The sequence below is a fragment of the Lissotriton helveticus genome, chromosome 11 (assembly GCF_964261635.1).
Source record: "Lissotriton helveticus chromosome 11, aLisHel1.1, whole genome shotgun sequence".
NCBI lineage: Eukaryota > Metazoa > Chordata > Amphibia > Caudata > Salamandridae > Lissotriton > Lissotriton helveticus.
In genome coordinates this window covers 1,092,738,357-1,092,764,651 of record NC_136072.1, presented here as the reverse complement: position 1 = coordinate 1,092,764,651, position 26,295 = coordinate 1,092,738,357, and the positions used below count along the sequence as shown (strand labels likewise).

Here is a 26,295-nt window from a genome sequence, read left to right as displayed (position 1 = left end):
CAGTTCATTTACAGACATTTACATTTTGTTGTGTGCTAGAAAAAAATAACATCGTATAGCCATCCTCAAGCACATCCCCAGTAGCCATCATGACTGCCATATAAATCCTCTCACTATGAGGTCAGAGAAAGAAAAATAAGCACTAAGCTCCTTGGAAGACAGTCTGGCATTTGACCTTTGTAATTCAATGCACAACAAATGTGATAAGATCAAAAGGCCTCTTTACAGAAATCGAGCACTTGTGTAAGAATACAGTAAATAGGGTTTGTGCAACAGAAGGGACGAACTTAATGTGCAGAGCCTTAAACAAATAGAGCTAGCATATAGAAAGCAAGCAAATGTGAGTTACAAACCACAAACCCAATGGTAAGCAGATGGTGGAATGCATTGCTAGGGAAGCTTTCCCAATATCCCCAAGATGTCATTAGCAAAGCAGACCGCTGCACTGTCTGGTGGGCTTTGACCTAAAAACTACAGTCCTCACTAGCGTGGGTCAATAATACACAGGTTAAGGGTAGAATTGCAGTTCCATTTCTCAAATTGGTTTCCCGAAATGCAGAAAAGGAGCGAAGTGGAACCAGTTGATTCTACTAGACCATTTGCTTCCGTTTGGCAAACTAAAAGTGGTCCCGGTTGCAATCCAGATAGCTAAAAGAAAGTGGTCTATATTTGCAAATCAAGTCAGTTTTGAACATGTAAAGACCCGCTGTGTGGGTAGTTTGCACGGTACGGGAGAATGCATGCATCTGTGTAATCTGCAGGCAATGGTTGTGTTAATAGGGGAATTGGAAGTAAAATCTGGCCCACCTGGCCGTAAAACAGGCCCACAAACTGCTCAAATAAATCGGCCCACACACTGGTCTGTCAGACCATCCCATCAGAGCACTACCTATGATTGCCCTTTAGGCCAGTTCGAACCTACTTTTCGTGGCTGCACCTTTAGGCCGTCCATATCTGCTGCCAGCTTTGTAAGTAAACCTTGTTTCCTAGGAGAGGATCGGATTTTTTTCTTCACTCAGTAAACTGGATACAGTCAGGATTGCTTTCCTTATTTGCACACCGTTAATAAAAATTATGTAAAATCCCAGGTGTCTATCGATGGACACGCATTATATTTTCACCCTTTTTAGTCTGCTACATTTGTGTGACCCCTGCTTTTTGCTGGGATCATGCAAGCTTGTTTTAAACGTGGCAAGTTTATTTGGATAGAAAAGATTCAGCAAGTGTGCTATGTTATGGAGATGTAATTGATTGGGCCAAAATAGACCTCTTTGGGGGTTCACTTGTAAGACTGAAAACTTGCAAATGTGTGGAAGTGGCTGTGCAGGGGCTGCTGGGAGATGCGTAGTGGGGCCCTGGCTCGCAAAGACTTACCTCAAGCACACCTCAGCCAGGGAGGGTCTTGGAAAGAACATGTGGATGCTAGGGCTGTGGTGGAAAGCATACATGGAATGGATTTAGCGGGTGGACCAGGCATCCCTTCTCTGTTCTGGACTCTTTGATCCCATCCAGTGACGTTACATGTGTTCAAAACACGTTTCCTTGGCCTGGGCGTGCTTCCCGCAAGTACTGTTAGAGTTGAGTGAAATTTGACATGCAGTTGCCTTTCATTTATCCTGAAGCTTGTCTTGTTTTACTTTGAAGGGTTTGTTTGCATATTTTAACTCTTGAAAAGCTATCTTTGATCACCAGCGGCTAGGATCCTGAAAATCGCATATCCCATTGCTGAATTTCTAATGTGGTAGTAGGTAGTATCCGATATTCATAGTTAGAGATTTTCGTCCCTATCAGTTGCTCTCCATTGTAAACGCTGTGATGTGTGATTCACTCTTGTGTTTGCACTGATCATGTGTCACCAATGTGTGCATCTTCTATGTGTCTGTTTAGTTGACTATTACGTGATAAACCCTCGAGGTTAATCAACATCTTCTATTTCATCATTGCAGTTTACACTGGTTTATAAAGGTTGCTCCACGGCAGTTCCAGATCTCCAGCAATCAAAAGACTTCCAGAAATGTCCATTCCGGTGAGTGGGATGTCACTTCCGAACTCTTGCTTTTTTACCTTCTGGGCTTCAGTTTGCAGAAGTGTTGGGTAGGTGAGATCAGGAGGCAAGGCTTGTGCTAAGTGAGTTTCTTCTGCTTTGGACTGGTTGTTGCCAGCGTGTGATAACTGCCAGGTCCCCTTCCTTTTAGGTAGCTGCTCATCTCTCCCACCAGCTGGTCCTCCAAAGAGCTTCTGCAGACTTAGTGCATGGTTTTAGTCCTACCTGGGTCTTATCTTAGTTTCCCCCTTTAGACCACTTTTAATTACTTATCAATACTCTTCTGAAATGTTGCTTATGAAAGTTGCAGAACACAGAACCAAGGACAGAGCCCTCCAATCCCAGGCTACTCTTCTACTTTTCTCCGGTTAGTTCCCCTATGCCAAGACTATTTTCTTCCTATCGAGTACATGTTTCTGACCTACTAATGTCACTTGTGGATCTAATACTTATTTCTCTGATCCTATGCCATTGCTGCTCATTTTCAAACATATTTTTGTATGTGTTAATCTGTATCCATCCGAATGAATTAAAGACCTCCCAATTGATCATTTTGATAACTGAGCACTGGTTTTGTTGGATTTGGATCTGAAGAGTTATGATCGCAGTGACCAACAGTGTTGTCCATGTCTGTATTCTCACCAGTTATTATATAAATGACGTGTACCCCATGTGTTGGATGTTTACAGGGGTACCTTTTTGGCCATGGTGGTTTTCAATTATTTGAGTGGCTGCCGATGGATTCTCTATACCATTATAATGCTTGTCTAAACTAAATCACCAGCGACTGTCTTCTTTTCTCCTGCTTCTTGCTGTCAAACACCTGAAGAGTTGAGTTTAAGGACATCTTGGTCCCTCTTATAGGCTTTGCTTGTCTAAGTGTGCTGTTTCTGACGCTGGATCCTGTTAGTGTCACACATCCTACAGATGTGCTGGGCTGTGATCGGTAGAGATGTATTGGAGGTTCTGTACCTGGATCTGCCCTTTGAGGGGCACCTGGGCGCATGAGGCCCAGTAAGCCACTTACTGCTCTGTAATACAAACCTATCGAGTACCTTGTACCCCTAAGAGCAACTCCTAAGAACCTGTAAGGCCACTGTGTGTGGTATGGTGATGTAAATAGAAACCTGTGAGGTTATTGTGTCCACTCCGTGTTCTGCTGTGTGACAGGAACCACTTCAAGTGCTGTTATTTGATACCCAGCCTATGTGGTCCAAGACCTGGTGTTCCACTAACTTTGTAATGTCAGGCCCCCGATTGCCGATTACTTTTACGTTTGCAACAGGAGCATCTGGGTTCAAACCTCGTACCCTGGGTCTGACCATGCACCCTGTCTGATTAGAATGGAGAGGCGCAGTGTCTTCAACCCTGTGTGCTGATCTGTGATGGGTTCGGGCGAAATCAGAGAGCCTGTTCATGAGCTGACCTCTGCTGTCGCATGCCCAGTATGCCATGCCCTCTCCTGCTTCTAGAACGACCTTTTATCCTAATGTTCGTCCTTCACTGGTCAGTAGCCCCTGCGCTTGCTTGATCCATGCCATGTGATGTAGTACTGCTGCACGAAGCTTGTTGGCAGCCAGTGCTAGTGACATTTCCCGAGTCGCTGGTTGGAGAGCAAATTCAGCAAAGTCTCGCCAGGCTCTGAGTTAACGGGTGCCCATGTAAATATTATCTGCGGTATCATGATGTATTCTCTCATCAGTCCGCAGAGGAAACTTCCACTGGCCCACACCTCCTCTCTGGCATCTCATCAGTTGGACAGCCTGTTCTTTTACAAATTCTAAATCTACACCAGTTTAGTATTTTGAGTGAATATCGGTTTTAGCGAGGTCAAAGGTCTAATCCTGAGAGTAAACAGGAAGGGACGTGTCACATGCCTGTCCTCTTTTTTCCTTTCTGCTTTTCTATGAGAAAATTGCAAATTTCTCCATCTGCCTAATTCATGTTACCTCGGAGATTGTGCATAGCACTTATTGCCAACCCGAGGCAGCTTTAAAGCACTGAAAGTATTCTAGTGAAGCATCTTAGTCGGATCAAGACAATTAGGCTTCAGTGAGCGTCAAAGATGATGGTTTAAGGGTACTGAAGCCTAATATCCTCCATAGCATTGGCAGATCTCAGTACTGTTGGAGTGCACTAGTCTCTTGTCATACCATGTCGCTCCTTCATCTGTGTTTGAAGTGCTGTTCTGAGCCTACAGTACCCCCGTGGTCGAATCCGTGGCCCACTCAGTGCGGACCTTTTGTTGCTGTAGTCATTTAATAGTGTATTTTAAAGAGTTCACTGGAAAAAAACTTGTGCGTGCCACTGTAGCTAGGTAATCTGTTGAAAACTATGTTTCCCGTTTCATTTAAGTTTTCCAAAATTGCTACAACAAATAGGTGATGTAAAGATTATTCAGTTAAGTTCCTTCTTTGCCTTTTTAACCATGAAGTGTAAGTAAAAAGAAAAGTAGCGTCAAAAAAGTTGAAGCACAGCATAGTTGTAGGAGTGCATGCCCCCTGCGCACACCCTGGTAGAGCATGAGTGCGGATCTGTATTAAGCTTCCTTCACACACTGTGTAGTGCAGGTATGGCAGAAGCTGACAGCAAATCAAGCTTCCCTCAGTCACGAGCAGGAAGTTCGAGCTTTATTAACTCACATTCCTGATGCACAACACTCCAAGCATCGCTTGCACACCATTACTCTTCTGTGATTTACCGGTCCTCTTTTAGGAGTTGGATAGGTTTCAGAGGTTTCAGACAGCTATTCAAATACCTGTTCAGGGTTGACCTCATTTTGTATTTTAACTACTGGGGTTGGGTGGAAGTTTTTGCCTGGAGAGCATAACAAGCTGGTTGTGATATGCAAGAAGATATGATTTGTTTGTGATCATTCTTCCCAGAGAGAAGCATCCTGGATAAATACACTGAAATACGATCTACATATTTGAAGTTCAGTGTGTTGCTCTTCTGCAAGCACAGATTCCCCCCCCCCCCTCCCCCCCTTTTAGCTCGACCTGTTTACCCCTAGGACTGTTAACCACTTAGTGTGTTCATAGGAGAAAACTGAAGGGTGGCAGACACTGGCAGGGTGATAAGCTCAGCTAGCTACTGAATAGAGCAGGAATTAGGGTAGATTCATAGGTTGCTCACTGGTGTTCGTTTCATGTACCTCTGTCAAAGGGATGTTATGCATGCTGCTCTTCTTCAGGGACTAGAGCAAGGGACATTGGATCAGTCTTTCAATGCACCTGCACAAGTACTCGGAGTGTGGGTCGTAGCATTTGACCCCAGCCACTACTATCTTCCACACCACAGGGTGCTTGATTCTTAACGGCCTCCATTCTTTCCATAGTTTTTTGTGATCTAACATTTGTAATTTGACCTAGAACATATTCTTACATGAAACGATGTTTGCTTCCTATGCCCGTTATATAAGGTTTGTCTGACTGTGCAGCTGTCTGCATGACGCATTGTTAGAAATTTGATCAAATTAACAGTGTGCGCTTTGGCTCTGCGTAGAGGAGTAATACTCCCTCACCACGTGCTTTTGAGCTATTTGATGTTTCGTTCGCCTTCCAGTGGAATGTCCGAGGGCTATTTTACATCTGAAAAGTACACTCAGTCGTCACACTGTTTGCCACATTCAGTTCTTTATCTCTTTTTTTTTTAACATAAGATTTTATTGAGGAGAAAAAGCAGAGTCAAAAAATCAGTCACCAGTAATACAGTATTCGTAGGACAATACAGGGAGCAAGCAAACCACAAATCAGTGCAAAATACAACTTATGGGCCCAGCACGGGACATACAGCCTGATTCATCAAGCTAAATTGCGCCCGCAATCGCTGCGAAAATGCAATTGCGGGCGCAATGTCGGTAATCGGCATTCATCATTAAATCGCAAACACAAAATAGCGAATACGCAATAATATTCGCAGAATCCCGGTAGGAGAGCATTAGCGAATCAGAAAATGCGACAATCCACGGATTATGCGAAATAAATTGCGGTTCCGCTATACAATCGCAATCGGTATTCATGAAATACCGCAAATAGAGAAAAACCCAAAAATCGCTGTTTGCGCGGCGCAAATTAAGGACAACTCAAAGCAGGTGGTAACCATAAAAGCCATGGATTTTTTTTTTTCAAAAAACAGTTGGCCAATCAGTAACAGGTTCAGGCCTGACCAATCACACATAAGGACAATCAGCAGCTGCATTAGGAGTTCCACAATGCCAGGAATGTACATGGTCGTCAGGCGCCGAAGGCTACAGCGAGCAGCACGGAGGAGAGGCCAGATCCAGGAGAGGATATTCCGCCAGCGGGCCACCTTGCTGGGCCAAACAAGAGAGCAGATATATGCAAAATACAGGCTGAATGGGGAAATGATAATCCAGCTCATACACGACCTTGACCCCCTGATGCAGCACCCAACAAGGCGTACCAATGCGGTGCCTACACATTTGCAGGTATTGTGTAGCCTGCACCTCCTGGCCTCTGGGAGCTTCCAGGGGATAGTAGCGGCTGCTGGGGGGATATCCCAGCCCACCATGTCACGCTGCCTCAAGACTTTTGTTGACGCTATGCTTACCCAGCTACACCGATACATAAAATTTCCCACCAGCCAACAGGAATTGGACTTGACCAAGCTACAATTCTACAATGTAGCACATTTTCTCATGTACTCGGATGCATAGACTGTACCCACGTCGCCATCTGCCCACCAGCTGCCACGGAGTATATGTTCCGCAATCGGAAGTCCTACCACTCCCTCAACATACAGATGGTCTGCAATGCCAAGACTTACATCACTGACATTGTGGCCCAGTACCCAGGGAGTACCCATGACTCCTATATCTTCCGGCACAGCGGCCTCCACACACGACTGGCCAGGGGAGACTTTGGGGAAGGACACCTACTTGGTAAGTACACTTTGTCGACAATGTCACATTGCTATGAAGTAGCAGCACAGCACAGGCACTCACCCTCTGCTCCTCTCATTCAGGTGACAGTGGCTACGCCCTCCGTGATTACCTCCTCACCCCATACCTCAACCCTGCTACACCCCAGCAACGGCGCTACAATGTTGCGCACATTCGGACAAGGAACTGCATAGAAAGGACATTTGGGTTGCTCAAAAGCAGGTTCCGCATACTGCACAAGACAGGTGGGGCCATGTATTACAGTCCTGCAATGTGCTGCCGCATTGTGGCTGTCTGCGCAATACTTCATAACATTGCAACCAAGCGCCGGATACCTGTCGACATATCTGGCAGTGAATCTGAAGGGGACGACCGGCCACCTGCTCATGCGCGCCATGCACACGGGGAGAATCCTGCTGAAGGCCACAGACGTCGCAACCACATCACACTGAACAGTTTCTGATGCACCCTCTACCCTCACCCCACAAATCACAAATGCATGCAGAAATCAATAATGACACTACGCCAATGTGTGCTGCTAAAATAAATATAATTGTTTCATTCACAATAATGGTACCACTTTAAATGTTGTCTTTGCTAACAGTATTTCAGCATACTGCTGTGTGAAAGGACAGGGCAGGCTTATACTCAGCCTGTGCCTGTAAGAGTCATAGCAAGTCTTGTGCGCCTCCTGCGCGTACCACCCAAACGCCTATGTGGCTCATCCTCATCCATGGCACGTGCAGCTGCTGTGGGCCTGGTGCTGCGCCTGAGTGCCCCTACGTGTGAGGCAGAGTGGCTGCTCAAACTAGATGTCCCCTCACTGGCATCATCAACCCCAACAGTGGCAGGTAGAGCAGGACGGTGTAGTGCTGTCACGGCACTGGTCAGGTGCTCAAGGACCCTGGCCACATCCTCGCAGCACTGGATGAGCTGCTGCTGCTGCACAACTGTGCTGTGGCATTGCTTACGATATAATTTGACCTGGTGTAGGCGGTCAGCCGGGTCAATAGCTGCCGGTGGCGGCGGCGTGCTGCGTTGCGCTGCGATGTATTTGCAGCAGTGCTGGCCACCATGGCTGCAGTCATGCGGGCCATACCCTCCCCCACACCTGCCATGGCTGCAGTCATGCTAGCCATTCCCTCCCCCACACCTTCCATGGCTGCCGTCATGCGGTCCATCCGGTCCCCCACTCCGGCAACATTGCGCCCAATGTTGTACAGCTGTAGCTGTATGGCACCTTGCTGCCGTGCTTGCAGCTGATGTATACGGAGCATGCGTCTTTCCACGCTCACTCTCACCAGCTCCGGTCCATTCCCCCTCCTGCTGCTAGGTGCATTGCTCTGCAGGCGAGGCGTGCCACGCCTGCTCTGCTGGCCTGACACAGTGGGTGGCCGCTGTGTTGCCGCTGTCGCAGGCCCTGATGTTGAAGCACCAGCTGCTGGTGGTGTCACGGCAGGCGTTGTTGGTGCGGCAGGGGCTGGAGGCACCCTGGTGGTGGACCTGGCTGCGGAAGTATTTGCTGGGGCAGGGGCTGGTGGCACACTGGTGGTGGACCTGGCTGCGGAAGTATTTGCTGGGGCAGGGGCTGGTGGCACACTGGTGGTGGACCTGGCTGCGGAAGTATTTGCTGCGCCGGACGCAGGAGGCACCCTGGTGGTGGACCTGGCTGCGGAAGTATTTGCTGCGCCAGACGCAGGAGGCACTCTGGTGGTGGACCTGGCTGCGGGAGTAGTTGCTGGGGCAGGGGCTGGTGGCTGTGTATGTGGCGGCACCTCCTCCTCATCCGGTGCCTCCTCATCTATTTGCAGCCTCTCGCTGTCGCTGCTATCTGCACCACCTGTGAGGGGAAGTGGACGTTCATTAGTTGCATGTATCTGTCACACGTGCAGTTGCTACATGCATGCTGGGTGACATTCCCTGACTGGCTATGGCTTTGCGTACTTTGGAACCTGTCTGGCTGCATTGTGGTAAATCTACATTGTGCCCACACTACATGTCCCACAATGCTTCAGGGCATTACCTGATGTGGAACGATGGCATGACTATGGAACAATATGGGAGGCTAATTGGTCATGGACATTCATAGGGGACAGGGTCGCAGTCGCATGCCACTTACCTCGGGTGTCTTGGGTGGTGCGGGATGAGTCCATTTGAGTCACTCCGATGACCGCCTCTGTCTCCAGGGTGTTCTCTACTTGGTCCTCCATGGGGGTGTTTGGAGGGACTGTAGGTTCTCCCCCTCCTGTGCCCGATGATTCTCCAAGGCGCTCAGCCACCCTGTCTTTGGCACGACCTCGGAGGTCGTACCAGCGTTTTTTCAGTTCATCCAGTGACCTGTCGGCCACACCCACGGAGTTCACCGTGGACGCTATACCCTGCCAGATCCTGCGTTTTTCCTGTTCTGCCACCCTCCTAGAGTCCTTCCCAAACAGTTTGGAGTGGTTGGCCACCACCCCTTCTATTAAATGCTCCAGCTCCTGCTCTGAGAATTTTAACTTTCTCTTCCGCCCTGTGGTGTTGCTGGGCCCAGGAACAGCCTCCTCAGACATTGCTGCACTGTACTTGCTGAGTAGTTTCCTGACAGATTTGCTGGAGCTCTCCCAGTTGCTTACTCGAGGTCTGCCTCACTGTGGTGAATGGGGGTGGGCCCTGGCTGCTTCCTGGTTGTGATGTCATCGCTGTGCTCGACATGCGACTTCCCGTTTTCCCGATCTCGCGCTAATTGAGGTCCCGCTATTGACGATCTCGCTATTAGAGAATTCGCAATTCCGACACGGATGTTGCCGAAAATAGCGTTTTTTATGCGATTTTCGATAGTCGCAACCGGTATTTGCGGCCGCGTGCGATTCGCTTTATTTTCTCTATATTATTCATGAATTCCGTTTTGCGTGTCCTTGATAGCGAGTCGCTATTATTCGCTATTAGGGCCACGCAAAACGTCCCGTTGATGAATCAGGCTGATAGCCCTTTATCTCTTTTAAAAAAAATTATTTTTATTGAAGTTTTTAAGCATTGAAATAATTGGCGTCAGCATAGCAGTGTTGAAAAGAAAAATGTACAGTCATGTAGAGCAGTTTCAGCATTATTAGGAGTACTTTCAGAGACAGAATTCCAGGTTACACATTACTATAGCTTAAGCATCCAAATACCTGAGTCGCAACCTTTCAAAGGAAGGTGCTTTAGCTTGTGACGGTTAGATTGGGCTGATCCTGGTGAACCCATGCGAAGTGGTGCTGTGCATGATCCTCTAAGTAACGATGGAGGAGAAAGTGAGGATGAGGGGGATTATTAGGGTGAGGGGGTTAACAAGGTGATGGCATGAGCGAGGGTGCAAAGGAAGAACTGGGGGGTGGCGGGTGGGAGAGATGAGTGTGGGCGGGAGGTTCCAGAGAAGGGCGTTGTCTGGGGTCGTAGCACTCTGGCAGCTGGGTCTTCCTCTTGTGGAGGTCAGGGAGAGGAGGATTACCAAAAATATGTGGGGTGATGAGAAGGAGCTGTGGGTCTGGTGGAAGACATCAGTGAAAATACATTGTTGAAGGGGGCTTATGTGGAGGGACGGGTCCTTCTCGAGGTAATTCTCAAAGTTTGGGTGACCATGGTGTCCCAGGCTTCTGCTATGGGTCGCTTACAGAGATGTGCGGCTTCTTCCCAGTGTAGGGCGGTGCTCTCTGCCCCCCCCCCCCCCACCGAAGGAGGAGTCCTCTGTACCATTGGGATATCACTTGGGGTTGTTGGGCTCTCCAATTCAGGGTGAGGATACGCTTAGCCAGTAGTAGAGCGAGATTGGCGATGCATGCCTACACTCATGGTTCTTCCGCCTTTTAAAAATTCTCAGCGCAGTTGCTTCCCAGGTGTTCAGCATAGTAAACTCTGTGATCGCTGCTAGGGTATCATGTATTCTTGTGCCAATACTGGGCAATACTAGAGCACGGCCATATCATGTGTTGAAGGTCGGCTATTTGGGATTGGCATCTGATGCATGTTTGGTGTGCTGTGGGGAAGATACAATTTAATCGTGAGGGCGTGAGATATACCCTATGTAGTATCATGCACTAGAAGTACTTGAATCATGCATGTCGAGAGATGCTTTGGGGGATTCTAGGGGAATGTTCCATTCGGTGTCATTCAGGGGATGCATCAGCTCTTCCTCTCATGTTTGGAGGAGGTGTGTCAGAGAGGTCCCCATGTGTTCTTGGGTGGCTTTATATAACCATGTAACCTGATGGCGTCCTGCCTCCATGGTATACAGAGTATGGTGTGGGTGGGCTGGGGCTCTTCCACTGTGTGCCACAGAGCCCAGAACGTCACCAGTAGTTACCTATAAAGGAGGAACTGGCCGTGGGGAATGTCGTAGTTTGGGCGCAGTGTGTCCATTTTGAAGAGGTTACCCACAATCTCTATGGATTGTTTGTTCCAGGTGGTCCGATGTGAAGGATCTGGAGAGTCGTGTTTGCTCCTGGAGAGGGAATGTTGGGGAATAGGGTTGCATGTGTTGTGTCAATTGGAAAATCCTGGTGAGGCACTTCTTGGCTACCCAGACGTGTAAGGACCAGGAGAGGTGTACTTTGTCTGTAGGTTGTAGTAGCTGGTGAAGAACGTCAAGGGCGAAAGGGCCATTCCCAGTCCTAGTTTCATATTAGTTCTTTCCTGCCAACCAGCAGGATACCCATTGGAGTTGTGCTGCAAGGTGGCAGGGCTCGAAGGATGAAGCACTGAGTCCATCCTGATCGACCGGCAGCTGTAGTTTGCGGAGAGCTACGCGTCACCTCTTGCTAACCCAGAACAGATCTCCCAGAATTGTCTGGGGGTGTATACCGGTACATTAATGAAATAGTATAACAGGCATTGGAGGACGATCATTTTGGAGACGGCGATTTTGCCTGTAAGGTCAAGGGGCAGGCGCTGCCAGAGCCATGTTTGGGATGTGATCGCTATCAAGGCTCGCCTCGTGCTGCTCTCAAATAGATTTTGTTGTGAGTGGTACAGTTGGATGCAGAGGGAGTGGACCGCAGTCTCTGCCCATGTCAGTTGCGTGCCGCCCAGGGAAATGGCCTGTGGGGGTGGGGGTGGGTGCATCTTGCCGCAAGGGGAAGACATATGATTTTGCCTAGTTTAATCACTTTCTATTTACTGGTTTTGTTTGCATTAGGCTGTCCAGCTTGAGTTCATCCATTTCGTTATCCAAACCTTATTTACTGTATTTGTCCACAAACTCGCTTTCTGTAAACAGGCGTCTAAATCTTGATCTTATCTTGTCACATTTGCTGTGCATTCAAAAACAGAGGTCAAATGTCAGGCTCTGTCTTCCAGGGCGTTTGGTGTTTATTTTTCTTTCTCTGACTTGAAAGTGAGAGGATTTATGTGACAATCATGCTGGCTACTGGGGGTCTGTTTGAGGAAAGCTGTATGGTGTTATTTTTTTTTCTAGCTCCCTACAAAATTTAAATGTTTGTGAAGGAACTGTGCTGATCAAATCAATTCATTCAGTGATGACATTTCCACACATTATCGTTTATGCGCTGCATACTTTCATCAGTAAAACTGTATGAGTGCAAATGTAATGGTAATTTCAACGGAAGATGTATTGTCTGTAATGGCAGTACACTACCATATTGTGCATACTCCATGTACCCCACTCTACTCTGCACTTCTCCAGACTACACTACCCCACACTGTGTTACTGCACTCTTATCACCACTCCACACCTCTCTACTCTACACCACACTCTACTCTATGCCAATGCACTGTACTCCGCATTGCTCTACTATGCACTCTACACCCCAGCACTCTATGCCACCTTAGTCTGCAACACTGCACTCTACGCCAATGCACTCTACTCTGTACCACTCCACTGTATGCCAGTGCACTTTATGCCAGTGCACTCTAAGCCACTCTAATGTACTCTGGACCACTGCACTCTACTCTGAAGCTATCTACGCTATGCAGCTGCACTTGGTGCCACTGAACTCTGCCCTGGACCTCTCTACACACTGCACTCTATACCAATGCACTGTACACCCCTTTACTCAAACCACTGCACTCCACACCAATCTACTTTGCACCACTGCACTCTAATCCACTATACTTAACATCACTGCACTCTACGCCACTCTATTTTACTCTGCGTCACTGCACCCGCTGTACTCTGCGCCACTGCACTCTATGCCATTCTACTCTGCGCCACTGCACTCTGTGTTATTCTGCTCTGCGCCACTGCACTCAACGCCAATGCACTCCATGCCACTCCGCTATACACCACTGCACTCTACAACAAAATACTCTGCAACACGATGCTCTCTGCCACTCTACTTCATGCCCCTCTAACCTTCTGAGCTCTACCCTACTGAACTGTGCATTGCTCCACTCTACGCCAATCCACTCTAATCCACTTTGCACCTACACTTTACGAAACTCTACTCCGTACCACTGCACTCTACACCACTTCACTCTACTCTACGCTACTGCAGTCTACACCACTGTATTCCACACCACACCACTCTACACTGCGCGATTCCACTCTGCGCCACTGCACTAAAAATAGTACAATTTTAACCACTGCACTCTATGCTAATCTACTCAGCACCACTGCACTGTACACCACTATACTCTATGCTACTGCACTGTACGTCACTTTACTCTGTATCACTATACCAATGCACTCTGCGACACTGCCCTCTACCATGCAGCACTGCACTCTCTACCACTGAACTCTGTGACAGTCTACTCTACGCCACTGCACTCTGGATTACTCTATGCCACCCTAATCTCTGTGCACCCCTGCACTCTACGCTTCTTCACTCTACACCTCTCTAATCTGCACCACTCTACGCCAGTGCACTCTACCCCACTCTATTATACACTGCAATGCTATAAGTCTCCTACATAATTATAATGTTTGTTCTTCTCTGGCAGCAGCACAGATGGGAGGAGGGAGTCCGGGTGTATGTATTGCTTTATTATAGTCTTAATTGCTTATAAGGTCCCAAAGATGAGACCTATTGGCTATGCCAGTGCTTGTTCACTCTTTATATTTTACTGAATGAATTCCTATATATGCGTTATACAATCAAAACCCATTGCAAGACACAGCTCAGTTATTGGCTCTGGGTACTTCGGGTTCTTGGTGAATCTGCAAGTCCTATATAACATCACAATTAGAACGGTCCAGCGGACATAACAGTATATTGTTATTTTCAACTCCATTTCAATATTTTTTTATTTCAACAGTTAGTTTCTGTAGTAAAACCTTGAAGGATCTACACAATGGCCCCTTACTAAATCCAGAATTTTGTCTACTTTCCAGAATTGTATAGCTACCGGGATCAATTATTGCTTTCATGCCCATTTCTAACACTAACTGGAAGGAGGTTGAAAGCACAACAAATAGTAACAAGCATTGGCATAGCCAGTAGGTCTTGCCTTTGGGACCTTATAAGTGTTTAGCCATGCCACACTTGATGTTGTTGCACAAAGGATACTGTGCTGGATAAGTAAACACTGATAAGGTCCCAAAGGCGAGACCTATTGGCTATGCCAATGCTTGTTTGTTATTTTATTAACCCTGGTTTAAATTTTGCTCCTAATATTATTAATATATATATTTTTAACTTTGGTGATGTCGCTACTTATGATATCATCAGGATCAAAAGCCACATGTCGGTACTTACTTTCGGTAATGCTATCCGGGGCTATGATATGTGAGGTCACTTCCTACGAAGTCGTCACAAGTCAAAGGGAATGTGATGTCACTTCCACTACCCCTCGCATTTTGGCAAATCGACGTTCCTGGTGATAGCTAATGCTGTTCAGCCGACAACTTTTTATTTTGTTTAGCTAAACAATTTTTCTACCACAAAATATCAAATCCTTGTAATATATTAAATAATTACAGGATACTGTCACTTGGTGCACTTGAGTATTACCGGGGTAGTTTGTTTAGTCTAAACATTTTCTAATGATTAAATTGAAAGTACATGTATTAAATTACAAAAACGTAAAATAAGATGGGTGAGGTGGTCATGCCTTGCATGGACTCTCGGCAGCCCTGATAACCAACCAGGCCTTGAGACCAGCCTTTCACCACTCAGCAACTTCTACCTCAGGGTCAGAAAAGCACCCGGACAACAATGAGTTTAAGCGCTATACAAAAGACCAAATATAGGTAATAGGCACTACAACACTTGAGGGTGGATAAGAGTGGGGCCTGGAGGCACGGGGGGGGGGGGTACAAGCTCTCTCCTGCCTAAGATGAAAAGATGAGGAGGTTGCTGCGCTGCAGTGACCCGCAGGGTGCCTTGGCAATGCTCATAGACCATGTATAGCGCCAACCTCCCACGACACGCGCTGCATTGTAGGTGCAGCAGTGAAACAAGACTGTTGTCTCACCTGGAGACCGCAGAGGCCTGTGGGTGTGAGCACACAGAGCGAGTCAGGATATGTCCCAGCGTTCCAGCCGGGAAACGGAAAAATGCACTTTAATCACCTCTACAGAAAACTCCCAGGTGTGCAATTATCAAAATAGGACCGCACACCCTCAAGTGTTCCTTTCTTCTCACTTGCAGCGCCTCTTCCTGCATAAAAGAGAGCACGCGTGCACCTACGCAGGCTGATTGACTTTGCGGATCCGGGCCCGGAAATGGTACCTTTGTGTGCGGCCGGACTTTTGTATTTAAACAGTTAGCAGCCACAGCACATATATATTTGCCATATTTATTGTTCTGTGTTTTGTTTTCTTATGTGCACTTGTATAGCGCCCATTCTGTCACTAGAATGGCCTTGTAGCGCTTTCGGTGGTCTTGTTAGAAACACCCACCCCCACGGAGCGTGAAAGCTCCAGCAATGAAGAGTTTGTTGCGCATACACATTTCACTGTTTCTTAAGATGTGTAACTCTGACTTTGTATGTGAGCATATCAGTGCCCAGGTGTGGATGTAAGCTTGTTTGTGGGTGTGAGGGATGCCAGCCAGCATGACGTGCTCGACCACCCCGCTGGCAGAGGACTAGAGCGCGGGCGTCCTTCTGCCCAAAAGCCAGAGTCAGACAGGTGTGGAGACGGAAGTGCTGGCACCGTATCGGTTCTGCAGGGGGAAGGGTTTCTGTTGAAGAGGCTCAGCCCACCCACTGTGCCATCTTGGCACATCCCCAAAGGGCAGGTGTGTAGCTACCATTGGTGCAGTGACACCAGGACCCAGAGCATTGAGCCCTGATAATTATTGCAGCTTATCACCCCAACAGCAGTCAAAGGGCCCATTTTCCGTGCTTGCACGAGGGCCCGTTGCATCCTTTCCACTCTGCTGGATAAGGGATGCTTTCAGAGCCGAAGGGGCTGCCAGAAGCCAGGCAGGCCCATGACGTAATTGTACCCGCAGCCTCCTGTGTTTGGGGCTGGTATGTGCAAGTGGGATGCAAAACTGGGTGGTCTCTCAAATGGCCGTGGCCAATGCAATTAAGGGCTTGGCTTAAAACAATTTGGCTTTGCCAATGGCTGTTAGTTGCAAAAGCAAAAAATATGACTTCATTGAATATAATATGACAATCCTTCAGTTCTGAAATGATGAGACTGTGAAAGAACTTTAACGAGCCTCTCCGAAGTTACCCAAAAGGCAGTGAAGGGTGAAACTGCTGCAGAGTTAAGAATGTTTTTCCACCCGGAGGGTGATAGCAAAAATGGAGAGCCCAATAGGGACCGGTCTCGGAACCTGCTGTTTAAAACTGCCTGAGTTCAGCACGGGTGGGACCCACCCCACTTAAAACCCTGCTTCCAAGTCTGACCTGGTTTGGTTTCTGTGCTTGCTTGCAGGCTTGCGTTTGAGGCATCATGTCTTTTTAAATGTACGGCTCGAAGAACAGACGTGTGAATTAAAAACAGACACCACGTACCAGCATGAGGCCGAGAAGAATGTGTATTCACGGATTGAGATCTGAAGAACTTGCACAGATACCGCCCCAGTGCACCGGCGCGAGGACAGGAGGTCTTGCGAGTTCAGCTTTATTCTACCTGCCAGAGAGCGCGCACACTTAGAAGGTGGAGATAAAACGACGTGTTAGACTGAAGCCATTGTTAACCCTAAACAAGCAAGACGAAAAAAGCGATCCAATACCTTCGGGTCGAGTTCCCGCTATATAAATCTGCAAAAAAGAAACAGGCATGAGAAACGAAAGTAAAGTCTCGTAAAGAAGCAGGAGGTGAGCCCGTGAGTGGTGTACACGCGCGCATTTGGGAGAGCAGTCTTCACTTTTCAAGCACTGCACTCGAGATTGTGGCGCGGCGCTGCTCGCTCCCGCAAGGTGGATGCTGCCACAGGCACAAGTGCAGTGCTTGAAAAGTGAAGACCGATGGCTAAAGGCCCTCCTAGAGCAGTGCATGCGCGCTGCCTGGGCGAGACCTAAAAATAGACTATATCCCAGTAAAGTGCCAAAACTGTGTAGACAATTTAGGTTTTCTGACAAAAGTCTGCCTGCCCCTGAAAGCTGATGATTTCATCACCACAAACCCGTTGTTGATACAATTTGTAGCTAAAAAAACTGGCGCTTTCTTCTGCAGCACTCATTCCACCCCCCCTCAACTAAAACTTTGCTCTATTTTGGCTATTTTATGGGTCTCCTCCAGGAAATCCACAAACCCTGGGTACCTTTAGAGTCTTACAAGAGTAGGTTCTACCTCGGCACTCTAAGATTTATGTTTATGAAGAGTTAATTCTTAAGTAAGTATTCTGTTTCACATATAGAGATGGTGGACATCTGAAAACACCCTAGGATTCAGAGTAGAAAGCGTATTAAAGGAAGCGTATAACTGACAAGACTGTTTCAGGTCTCGCCCCGTAGTAATTTTTCGACCCCCAATAAGGGTTATTTTCTAATGGTCATAAATCTCTGTTAGGAGAAAACGTATACATATCAGAACGAGAGGCACAATAATTCATAGTGTTTTGTGCGTTATGTTCAAGCAGCACAGATTTAAGAAAGTACGACTAATTTCCATTGCAAGAGAGATAAAGAAATCCACCAATCGTATTATTAAGCTCTATGAGCAGTAAATATACGGCGTTTAAATTAACGGCATATGAACGTCGAAGTGAGGTGGCAGTAACATACTAGATGTTTTGCAGCGTGAATCTTTCTGGATTCACTATGCTGTGCATATTCCGCAATCTGGTGGTTGGGTCCGGAATCGTAGTCTTTTTTCTCTCTTTTTTTTGTCGTAGCCCAGGTGGGCGTCGACGTCCCACCATTTGGTGTACCTTCGGTGACGTCGGCGTGCTTCCGGCGGAAGCTACCACCCTTGGGCGCCATCTTCAGATTCTTTTTTCCGCCGTTGGGTCTGGATCGTCGCGTGAAGCTCCAGAAGTTTTGGAGGAGGAAAGGAGAAAATACAGCAAATCTTCAACGGTGAAGACCTGAGAACATCGAGAGAAGAGGACCTTTAGAAAAGAGACCACGAAGAAAGGAGAGAACTTCGAAATCTTCAACGTCCTTGGAGGAATGCGCACACAGGGGGCCCCCTCAGTGCAGGGATGTACAAGACGCCCTTTAAATTCTGCAAGAACTGCCACCACAAGTTCGCACAGAAGGACCAGCACCCAGTCTGCAACCTCTGCCTGCCAATCGACCACGAGAGCGCAGAGACTGCAACGCCTGCTCCGTCTTCAAGCCGAAGACACTCCGAGTTCGAGAAAGACAGAGGACGGCTCACCACACGATGCAGGGCAAGGGCCAAGCCCCGACGCTTTATGAACTTGGCCTCTCCACCGACGACGAGGACAACATCGCCGAAGGCCCAGATGACTTCACGGTCTCTGAGACTGATAAGAAAACGCTGATAAGGTAGGAGAGTCTACGACCCCCGAAAACTCCCACAGGGCCTCGAAAACATGAGGCAGACTCTCGAAAGTCTGAGCACAGAGCCTCGAAAGGAGCACCGGCGCCGAACAAATCGACGACCGAAGCTGCATCCTCCGAAAAAGAGCCCAGCGGATCCTCCGAGAAGGACTCCCGGAGGCCGAAGACCAGCGAAAAGCAAAGGTCATCGAAGCAAGCCCCCGAAAAAGGGACTTCGACTTCGAAAGAAAAAGAGCCGAAGAAAGCTTCGACGTCGCCGCCGCCGCCGAAAAGAGCAGCCGAAACGCTCGACGGCGAACAGGCCGCAGAAATGCAGAGAAAGAGAAGAAGGCTCAAGGCCGAAATGGAGAACATCCTTCAGAGAAAGAAGGACTTCGATGAAAAGATGAAAAGTTACAAGATCCCCTCGAAGCCGGCACCGACTGTCGCTGAGGTACAGGAGCTCGAGGAGTTCGATGTCGAAGAGCCGCCGAAAACTCCGGAACCTTCGGAGCACGTCGAAGAGGAGGATTACGGGGAACAGCAGTCAAGCTACGGCTCAGGTTCCTCGACGGTCCAAGACCAGGAATGGCATGACATCGAGGCCGAAAACCCAGAGGAGGCGGTGGAAACATACCCCTCGAGGCTTCGCCACCGGATGACATTGGGGCATACAATTAGGTGGTAAGAAAGGCGGCAGCAGCTTATGGAGTTAAGCTGGAAGAGGAGAAGCCAAAAGCAGACTTCCTGCTCGAGACATTGCTCCCCATACAGACAAGAAGCCAGTTCCTGCCCATGCTCAAGAGTATCACAGACCAGGGGAAGGAGGCCTTCAAGGACCCGGCTACATGCAGATCTGTAACGCCGAGGACAGAGAAGAAATACAAATTCTCCTCCCAAGACCCAGCTTACATCAAGGGATCCGTCGCAGCAGATTCTATAATCGCTGCGAGGGCCAGGAAAAGGGCAAACGTCCCAACAACGTCTGGACCCCCACCTGACAAAGAAAGCAGGAGGATGGATCTAACTGGCAGGAAGATTGAGAGGAACGCCGCAACGCACTGGCGGATGGCGAATTCCAACGCCCTCCTGAATAGGCATGAATACCAGCACTGGGATGAGATGGGACAGTTGCTCAAGCACCTCCCGGAACAATACCGTGAGAGGGCATCACACCTTGTGGAAGAGGGGAAGAGCATCGCCAATTCGTGCCTGAAGACAGCCTTGGATGGGGCAGAAACATCCAGCAGACTGATGGCCATAGGCATCACAGAAAGAAGGCAAGCCTGGCTCAGGATCTCAGGATTCAAGGCTGAGGTTCAGAACAACATCCTGAACACACCCTTCAACGGTGAAACACTGTTCGGAGCCCCAGTTGATGATAAGCTCACCCAACTGAAGAAGGACAACGAGACGGCAAGGTCCATGGGGGCCCTGCAGTTCAGAGGGATGAGAAGGGGCACTCCTACACGGAGGCCGAACGGCAGAGGTGGAAGTCAGCGAGGAGATTCTCACCAGAGTTTCCACCAGGGGCAACAGAGTGACAACCAAGGCCACCAGGGCCAGCAGAGGCAAAGCTGGAACTACCAAAGCAGGGGCCAGTCCTTTCGGTCAAGAGGAAATGGACGGGGCCAGAGAAGGAGAGGCGGTGAACAACCCCCCTCTAAGTGACTTCGCAAGAGAGAAGGTGCTCCACCACCCAAACCCTCCAGGGGAGAAGCCCGGAAAAACAAAGAGGAGAGGGCTACACGGACAAGACACAAAGGAACATGTAACGCCGGTAGGAGGAAGATTGAGATTTTTTCTCCAGGAGTGGAGAAAAATAACAACAGACAAGTGGATACTCAATATTATGCAGTTCGGATACTGCATAGAGTTGGAAAAGAGGCCACCAAACAGAAAACCAAAGAAAAGACAGCACTCGGGAAGAGAGCTGCAACTACTGCAAGAGGAAGCCCAAGAACTCCTCCTCAAAGCGGCCATCGAACGAGTTCCTTTCAAAGAACGGAACAAGGGAGTGTACTCAAACTACTTCCTAGTGCCAAAAGTGGACGAAAGTCTAAGACCCATCCTGGACCTACGGTTCCTAAACAAATACGTCTAAACTCAAAAATTCAAAATGACGTCCCTACAAGAGGTCATCCCACAGATAAAAGCCGGGGACTTCTTGTCCACCATAGACCTCAAAGATGCGTACCTGCACATCCCCATGAACAGGCAGCACAAGCATATGCTAAGGTTCACAGTAAACAAGGATCACTACCAATTCACGACCCTGGCTTTCGGCCTAAAGTCCGCACCAAGGGTGTTCACCAAATGCCTCGCGGCAGTGGCCGCACACCTAAGAAGAAAGGGGATACATGTGTACCCCTACCTCGACGACTGGCTGGTAAAGGCAAGCTCTTACAGGACATGCAAAGAGCATGCAGAACAGGTGACAAGAACGCTAGCAAGCCTGGGTTTCTCCATACACTGGGGCAAATGCTCGATGGAACCAGAGCAAGTGAAGATCTTCCTGGGAGCCCAGATCGACACCGTCCAATGCAGAGTCTTACAGAGCGAAAAGAGAACGCTCAGCCTACTGAGGGAGAAACGTCACTACCAGAAGGGGCGAGCTCTGACAGTGAGGACTGTGAGCAAGATCTTGGGGATGATGGCATCATGCATACACCTGGTCCCCAATGTACGCCTACAAATGAGACCACTCCAACAGTGGCTGCAACAACAATGGTCACAAGCTACAGGAAGTTGGGAGGATCTAGTGGTTGTAACGCACAGGGTGCAGGAAGAGATAAGGTGGTGGACCAAGGAGAGAATAACAGAAGGGAAACCTCTAACACCACCGGACCCAACAGTGACCATCACCACAGACGCATCCCAGAAGGGGTGGGGCGCACACATGAACAGGCTCAGAGTGAGGGGTCTGTGGAGCCCTACAGATGCAGTCAGGCACATCAACTACCTGGAACTGAAAACTGTGTTGCTAGCCCTCAAGGCTTTTCAGAAACACCTGTACAACCAGAAGGTGCTAATACAAACAGACAACACCACAACGATGTTTTACATAAACAAACAGGGGGGAACTCAATCGTTCCCTCTGTCAAACTTGGCACAGGAGATCTGGAAATGGGCTATACCACTAAAAATAGACCTGCTAGCCATACACCTGCAAGGGAAGGACAATGTAGAAGCGGATTGGCTCAGCAGGCAGACTTCAGCGTCCCACGAGTGGGAACTCAACAGTCAGGAAACAGAGAGACTATTCAGGAAATGGGGCACCCCAACAATAGACCTATTTGCAACACACCGGAATGCAAAATGCCAATACTTTGCATCCAGGCAACCAGAGGCACTGTCCCAGGGGAATGCCATATGGATAAGCTGGTCAAAAACATTTGCCTACGCTTTTCCCCCGATACCACTGATCCCCAGGGTTCTCAACAAATGCATGGAGAGCAACATGACGCTCATCCTTGTGGCACCACAATGGGCCAGACAGACCTGGTATTCTCAGATAATGGAGATGGCGCAGGGGCCCCCCCACAAGTTCTCAAAAAGAAGAGACTTACTCTCCATGGAAAATGAGAAATTCTACACCCAGAGCCAGAGAGCCTCAACCTCTCAGCCTGGCTCCTGAGGACTTAGAATTCGCACACCTAAAACTACCAGAGAGCACCCTGCGGGTGCTGCGAGAGGCAAGAAGGCCCAGCACACGCAAGTGCTATGGGGAAAAATGGAAAAGATTCACTCAATGGTGTTGCAAGAAACGGCTCCAAAGGAAACTGACCAAGGAATCCACAGTGCTAAGGTACCTCACGCACCTAATTAAGGCTAAGCTAAGCTCATCCTCGCTGAGGGTGCACCTGGCAGCGATTGTGGCATACACAAGAGGAGAAACAGGGAGAAGCTTCTTCACATCCCAAGTCGTAAAAAGATTCCTGGAAGGAGCTAAAAGAATAGCGCCGCCAAAGAGAATGACACCACCGGCCTGGAACTTAAATGTGGTACTGACGGAGCTCATGAAAGCACCTTTAAAACCCATCCACAAAGCATCACTGCAAATGTTAACAATGAAGACGGCCTTTCTGGTAGCAATCACCTCGCTACGAAGGGTGAGCGAACTGCAGGCACTCACACTGCAGGAACCCTACATCCAGATACACAGTGACAGGGTCTTGATGAGAACTGACCCACACTTCATGCCAAAGGTGGTGTCAAGGTTCCACATGAATCAGAGTATTCAGATCCCTAGCTTTTTCCAAAACCCCACCACAAGCGCTGAGAGGTCGCTCCACACCCTAGACGCAAGAAGGGCTGTGATGCACTACATTGAAAGAACGAAGGAACACAGGAAAACAAAACAGTTCTTCGTGTCCTTCGCAAACAGTTACATGGGCAAACCAGTGACTAAAAACACCATAGCTCGATGGATCGCACAGACAATTCAATTCTGCCACAAACAAGCTGGCCAAGAGCTAACAGGAGGGGCACAGGCCCACTCCACCAGGAAGAAGGGAGCAACAATTGCCTTTCTGGCCAACACACCAATTCAGGACATATGCCTGGCGGCAACATGGGCTTCAGTGCACACTTTCACTAAGCACTATTGCGTGGATTTACAGATGAACAAAGAAGCACAAGTAGGACAAAAAGTGCTTCAACATATTTTCAACAACCAACGCTCATCTTCCACCCAACCGCCACAAAAGTAACGAAAACCGCTACAAAATCTATGCACAGCATAGTGAATCCAGAAAGATTCACACTGCAAAACGAATAGTTTCTTACCTGTCGGTGTAGTTTTGCAGCTTGAAGATCTTTCTGGATTCACTAGCGAACCCGCCCGCCTCCGCCAGAAAGATGAGGCTGGAGAAGAGGGTGGAAACACATAGAAAAGAAAGCAAGTTGGAACGATTAAAAGATACGTGGAAAGAATAACGTTGAAAGAACGATTAACAAACATAGCCATGGATTCACTACAAAGACAAAAAAGAAAAAGAGACAGAAAAAAGAATCCGAAGATGCCGCCCAAGGGTGGTAGCTTCCGCCGGAAGCACGCCGACGTCACCGAAGGTACACCAAATGGTGGGACGTCGACGCCCACCTGGGCTACGACAAAAAAAAAGAGAGAAAAAAGACTACGATTCCGGACCCAACCACCTGATTGCGGAATATGCACAGCATAGTGAATCCAGAAAGATCTTCAAGCTGCAAAACTACACCGACAGGTAAGAAACTATTCGTTCGGGTTCCCCATTTGTCCAGTTTAATTTTTTATGATTAATTAGGAGTATTTCTAAAAATTGAGAGAGACCTACCAGTTGGTTCCAATAATAAAAGGAACATATCTTGGCACCGCGGTAATTAAAATGCCGCAATACAGTGGTATACGCCGGGTGTCTCAGTAACGAAGCCTGTATGACCAAAATCATGTCTGTAAGAAACAAAGGTACAATGACACCAAACATCAAAATACGATGTGTGTCTCAAGTTTTAAAAATTTATACATAGAAGGAAAGATTTCTTAAAAACATTCACTTACATGAAAGTAGTTTGTTAGACGGGAAACAAGGACTATTATATGTCCCTAGAATGTAAAGTGAGAAGCAAAACAGAGGTTAAAAAACTCTCTCTCAGATTTGGAGGCATAGTTTACTAAAGCCAAAGTTACAAATTAAGAATTAACTCTTCAAATATATCAGCACGGCTACCCAGATAAATTATATACTCTAGATATGAGTTTGTATGATCCCAATGAGATTTAAGCAGGTTGAGAACTAAAAAGATGCCTATGAATTATGCGGAGCCTTACCTGTCTATGACCTCAATTGTTTTTCTTGGCAATATATTTCCTAGGCTTTCTGACGGACCATTTTAAGCTACACCTCCTAAATCGATGATACCCCATATTTCTGAAGGGGCTATACCTACTCTTTACGGATTATTATGTATTGTTTTATGACTATCGTGCTAGAACTTATAAATAGCTTGAAAATCACACAACATGAATATATATATGGGACACACACACTGACGAAGGCAAATCGCCGAAACGCGTCTGAGGTATAGGCTGTAGTTAATAAACTACTCCGTGAGAAGGAACCTCCCGAGTGCTGTCTTTCATTCCTGGGGATTTGCCTGGAGTTGATGAGCGCTGTATATATATATACATAATGATCATTTTATTATCTTTTCTCTCTCAGATCTTCACTTATAGTATCTTCTACTCAGACAGGAAATCCTTTACGTGGTACTTTCTCGCGACAAATTCGACATTTTAAATAAGAGTGAGGTAGATATATTATATCTGTCTCTCATATAATCTTGTCTCATTTCGCCAGTATGCTTACTTACACACGGGTTGGAGAAAATTTGTTAAATCCTACTTTCTTTCTGCTCCTCTTCCAAACACTCTCCTGAATTGCTAACTATTAACAAGCATTTGCAATGCAAAAGGTCTCGTATTAGGAAAGTTTGAGCTATTGGTATTGTAAATGACAAATTTTTTATTTAGGTTTTGTTTTTGAAAATAGCAAAATTAATAGCTTTGTCATTTACCATGCCAATAGTTATAACTTTCGCAAATGTGACACCTATAGCATTTGTAATGCAATATGTGTTGTATTTACGTGACTTACATGTATTGATATTACAAATAACAATGGTTTTTAATTTTTTTAATAATTAATACTTAAATAAAAGTCTGATGCCTGATGTTTGTGGATGCCTGATGTTTGTGGATGTCTGATGCTTGCGGATGTCTGATGCTTGCGGATGTCTGATGTTTGCGGATGTCTGATGCTTGCGGATGTCTGATGCTTGAGGATGTCTGATGCTTGCGGATGTCTGATGCTTGAGGATGTCTGATGCTTGCGGATGTCTGATGCTTGCGGATGTCTGACGCTTGCGGATGTCTGACGCTTGCGGATGTCTGACGCTTGCGGATGTCTGACGCTTGCGGATGTCTGACGCTTGCGGATGTCTGCTGCTTGCGGATGTCTGCTGTTTGCGGATGTCTGCTGCTTGCGGATGTCTGACGCTTGCGGATGTCTGCTGCTTGCGGATGTCTGCTGCTTGCGGATGTCTGCTGCTTGCGGATGTCTGCTGCTTGCGGATGTCTGCTGCTTGCGGATGTCTGACGCTTGCGGATGTCTGACGCTTGCGGATGTCTGACGCTTGCGGATGTCTGACGCTTGCGGATGTCTGACGCTTGTGGATGTCTGACGCTTGCGCATGTGTGACGCTTGCGGATGCCGGACGCTTGCTGCTGCCGGACGCTTGTGGATGCCGGACGCTTGTGGATGCCGGACGCTTGTGGATGCCGGACGCTTGTGGATGTCTGTTGCTTGTGGATGTCTGTTGCTTGTGGATGTCTGTTGCTTGTGGATGTCTGTTGCTTGTGGATGTGTGACGCTTGTGGATGTCTGACGTTTGTGGATGTCTGACGCTTGTGGATGTCTGACGCTTGTGGATGTCTGACGCTTGTGGATGTCTGACGTTTGTGCATGCCTGACTGACGCTTGTGCAT

General features: G+C 47.8%; 1 protein-coding gene across 1 annotated transcript in view; it reads left to right on the top strand.

Annotated features, from left to right (window-relative positions):
- PISD (phosphatidylserine decarboxylase) overlaps positions 1 to 26,295 on the top strand; it is a 290,490-nt gene that overhangs the window by 62,968 nt on the left and 201,227 nt on the right. Inside the window, exon 2 of the mRNA XM_078667731.1 lies at positions 1,947 to 2,026. Within this exon, the coding sequence (XP_078523857.1) occupies positions 1,947 to 2,026 (80 nt within the window). The remainder of the gene's footprint in view (positions 1 to 1,946; positions 2,027 to 26,295) is intronic.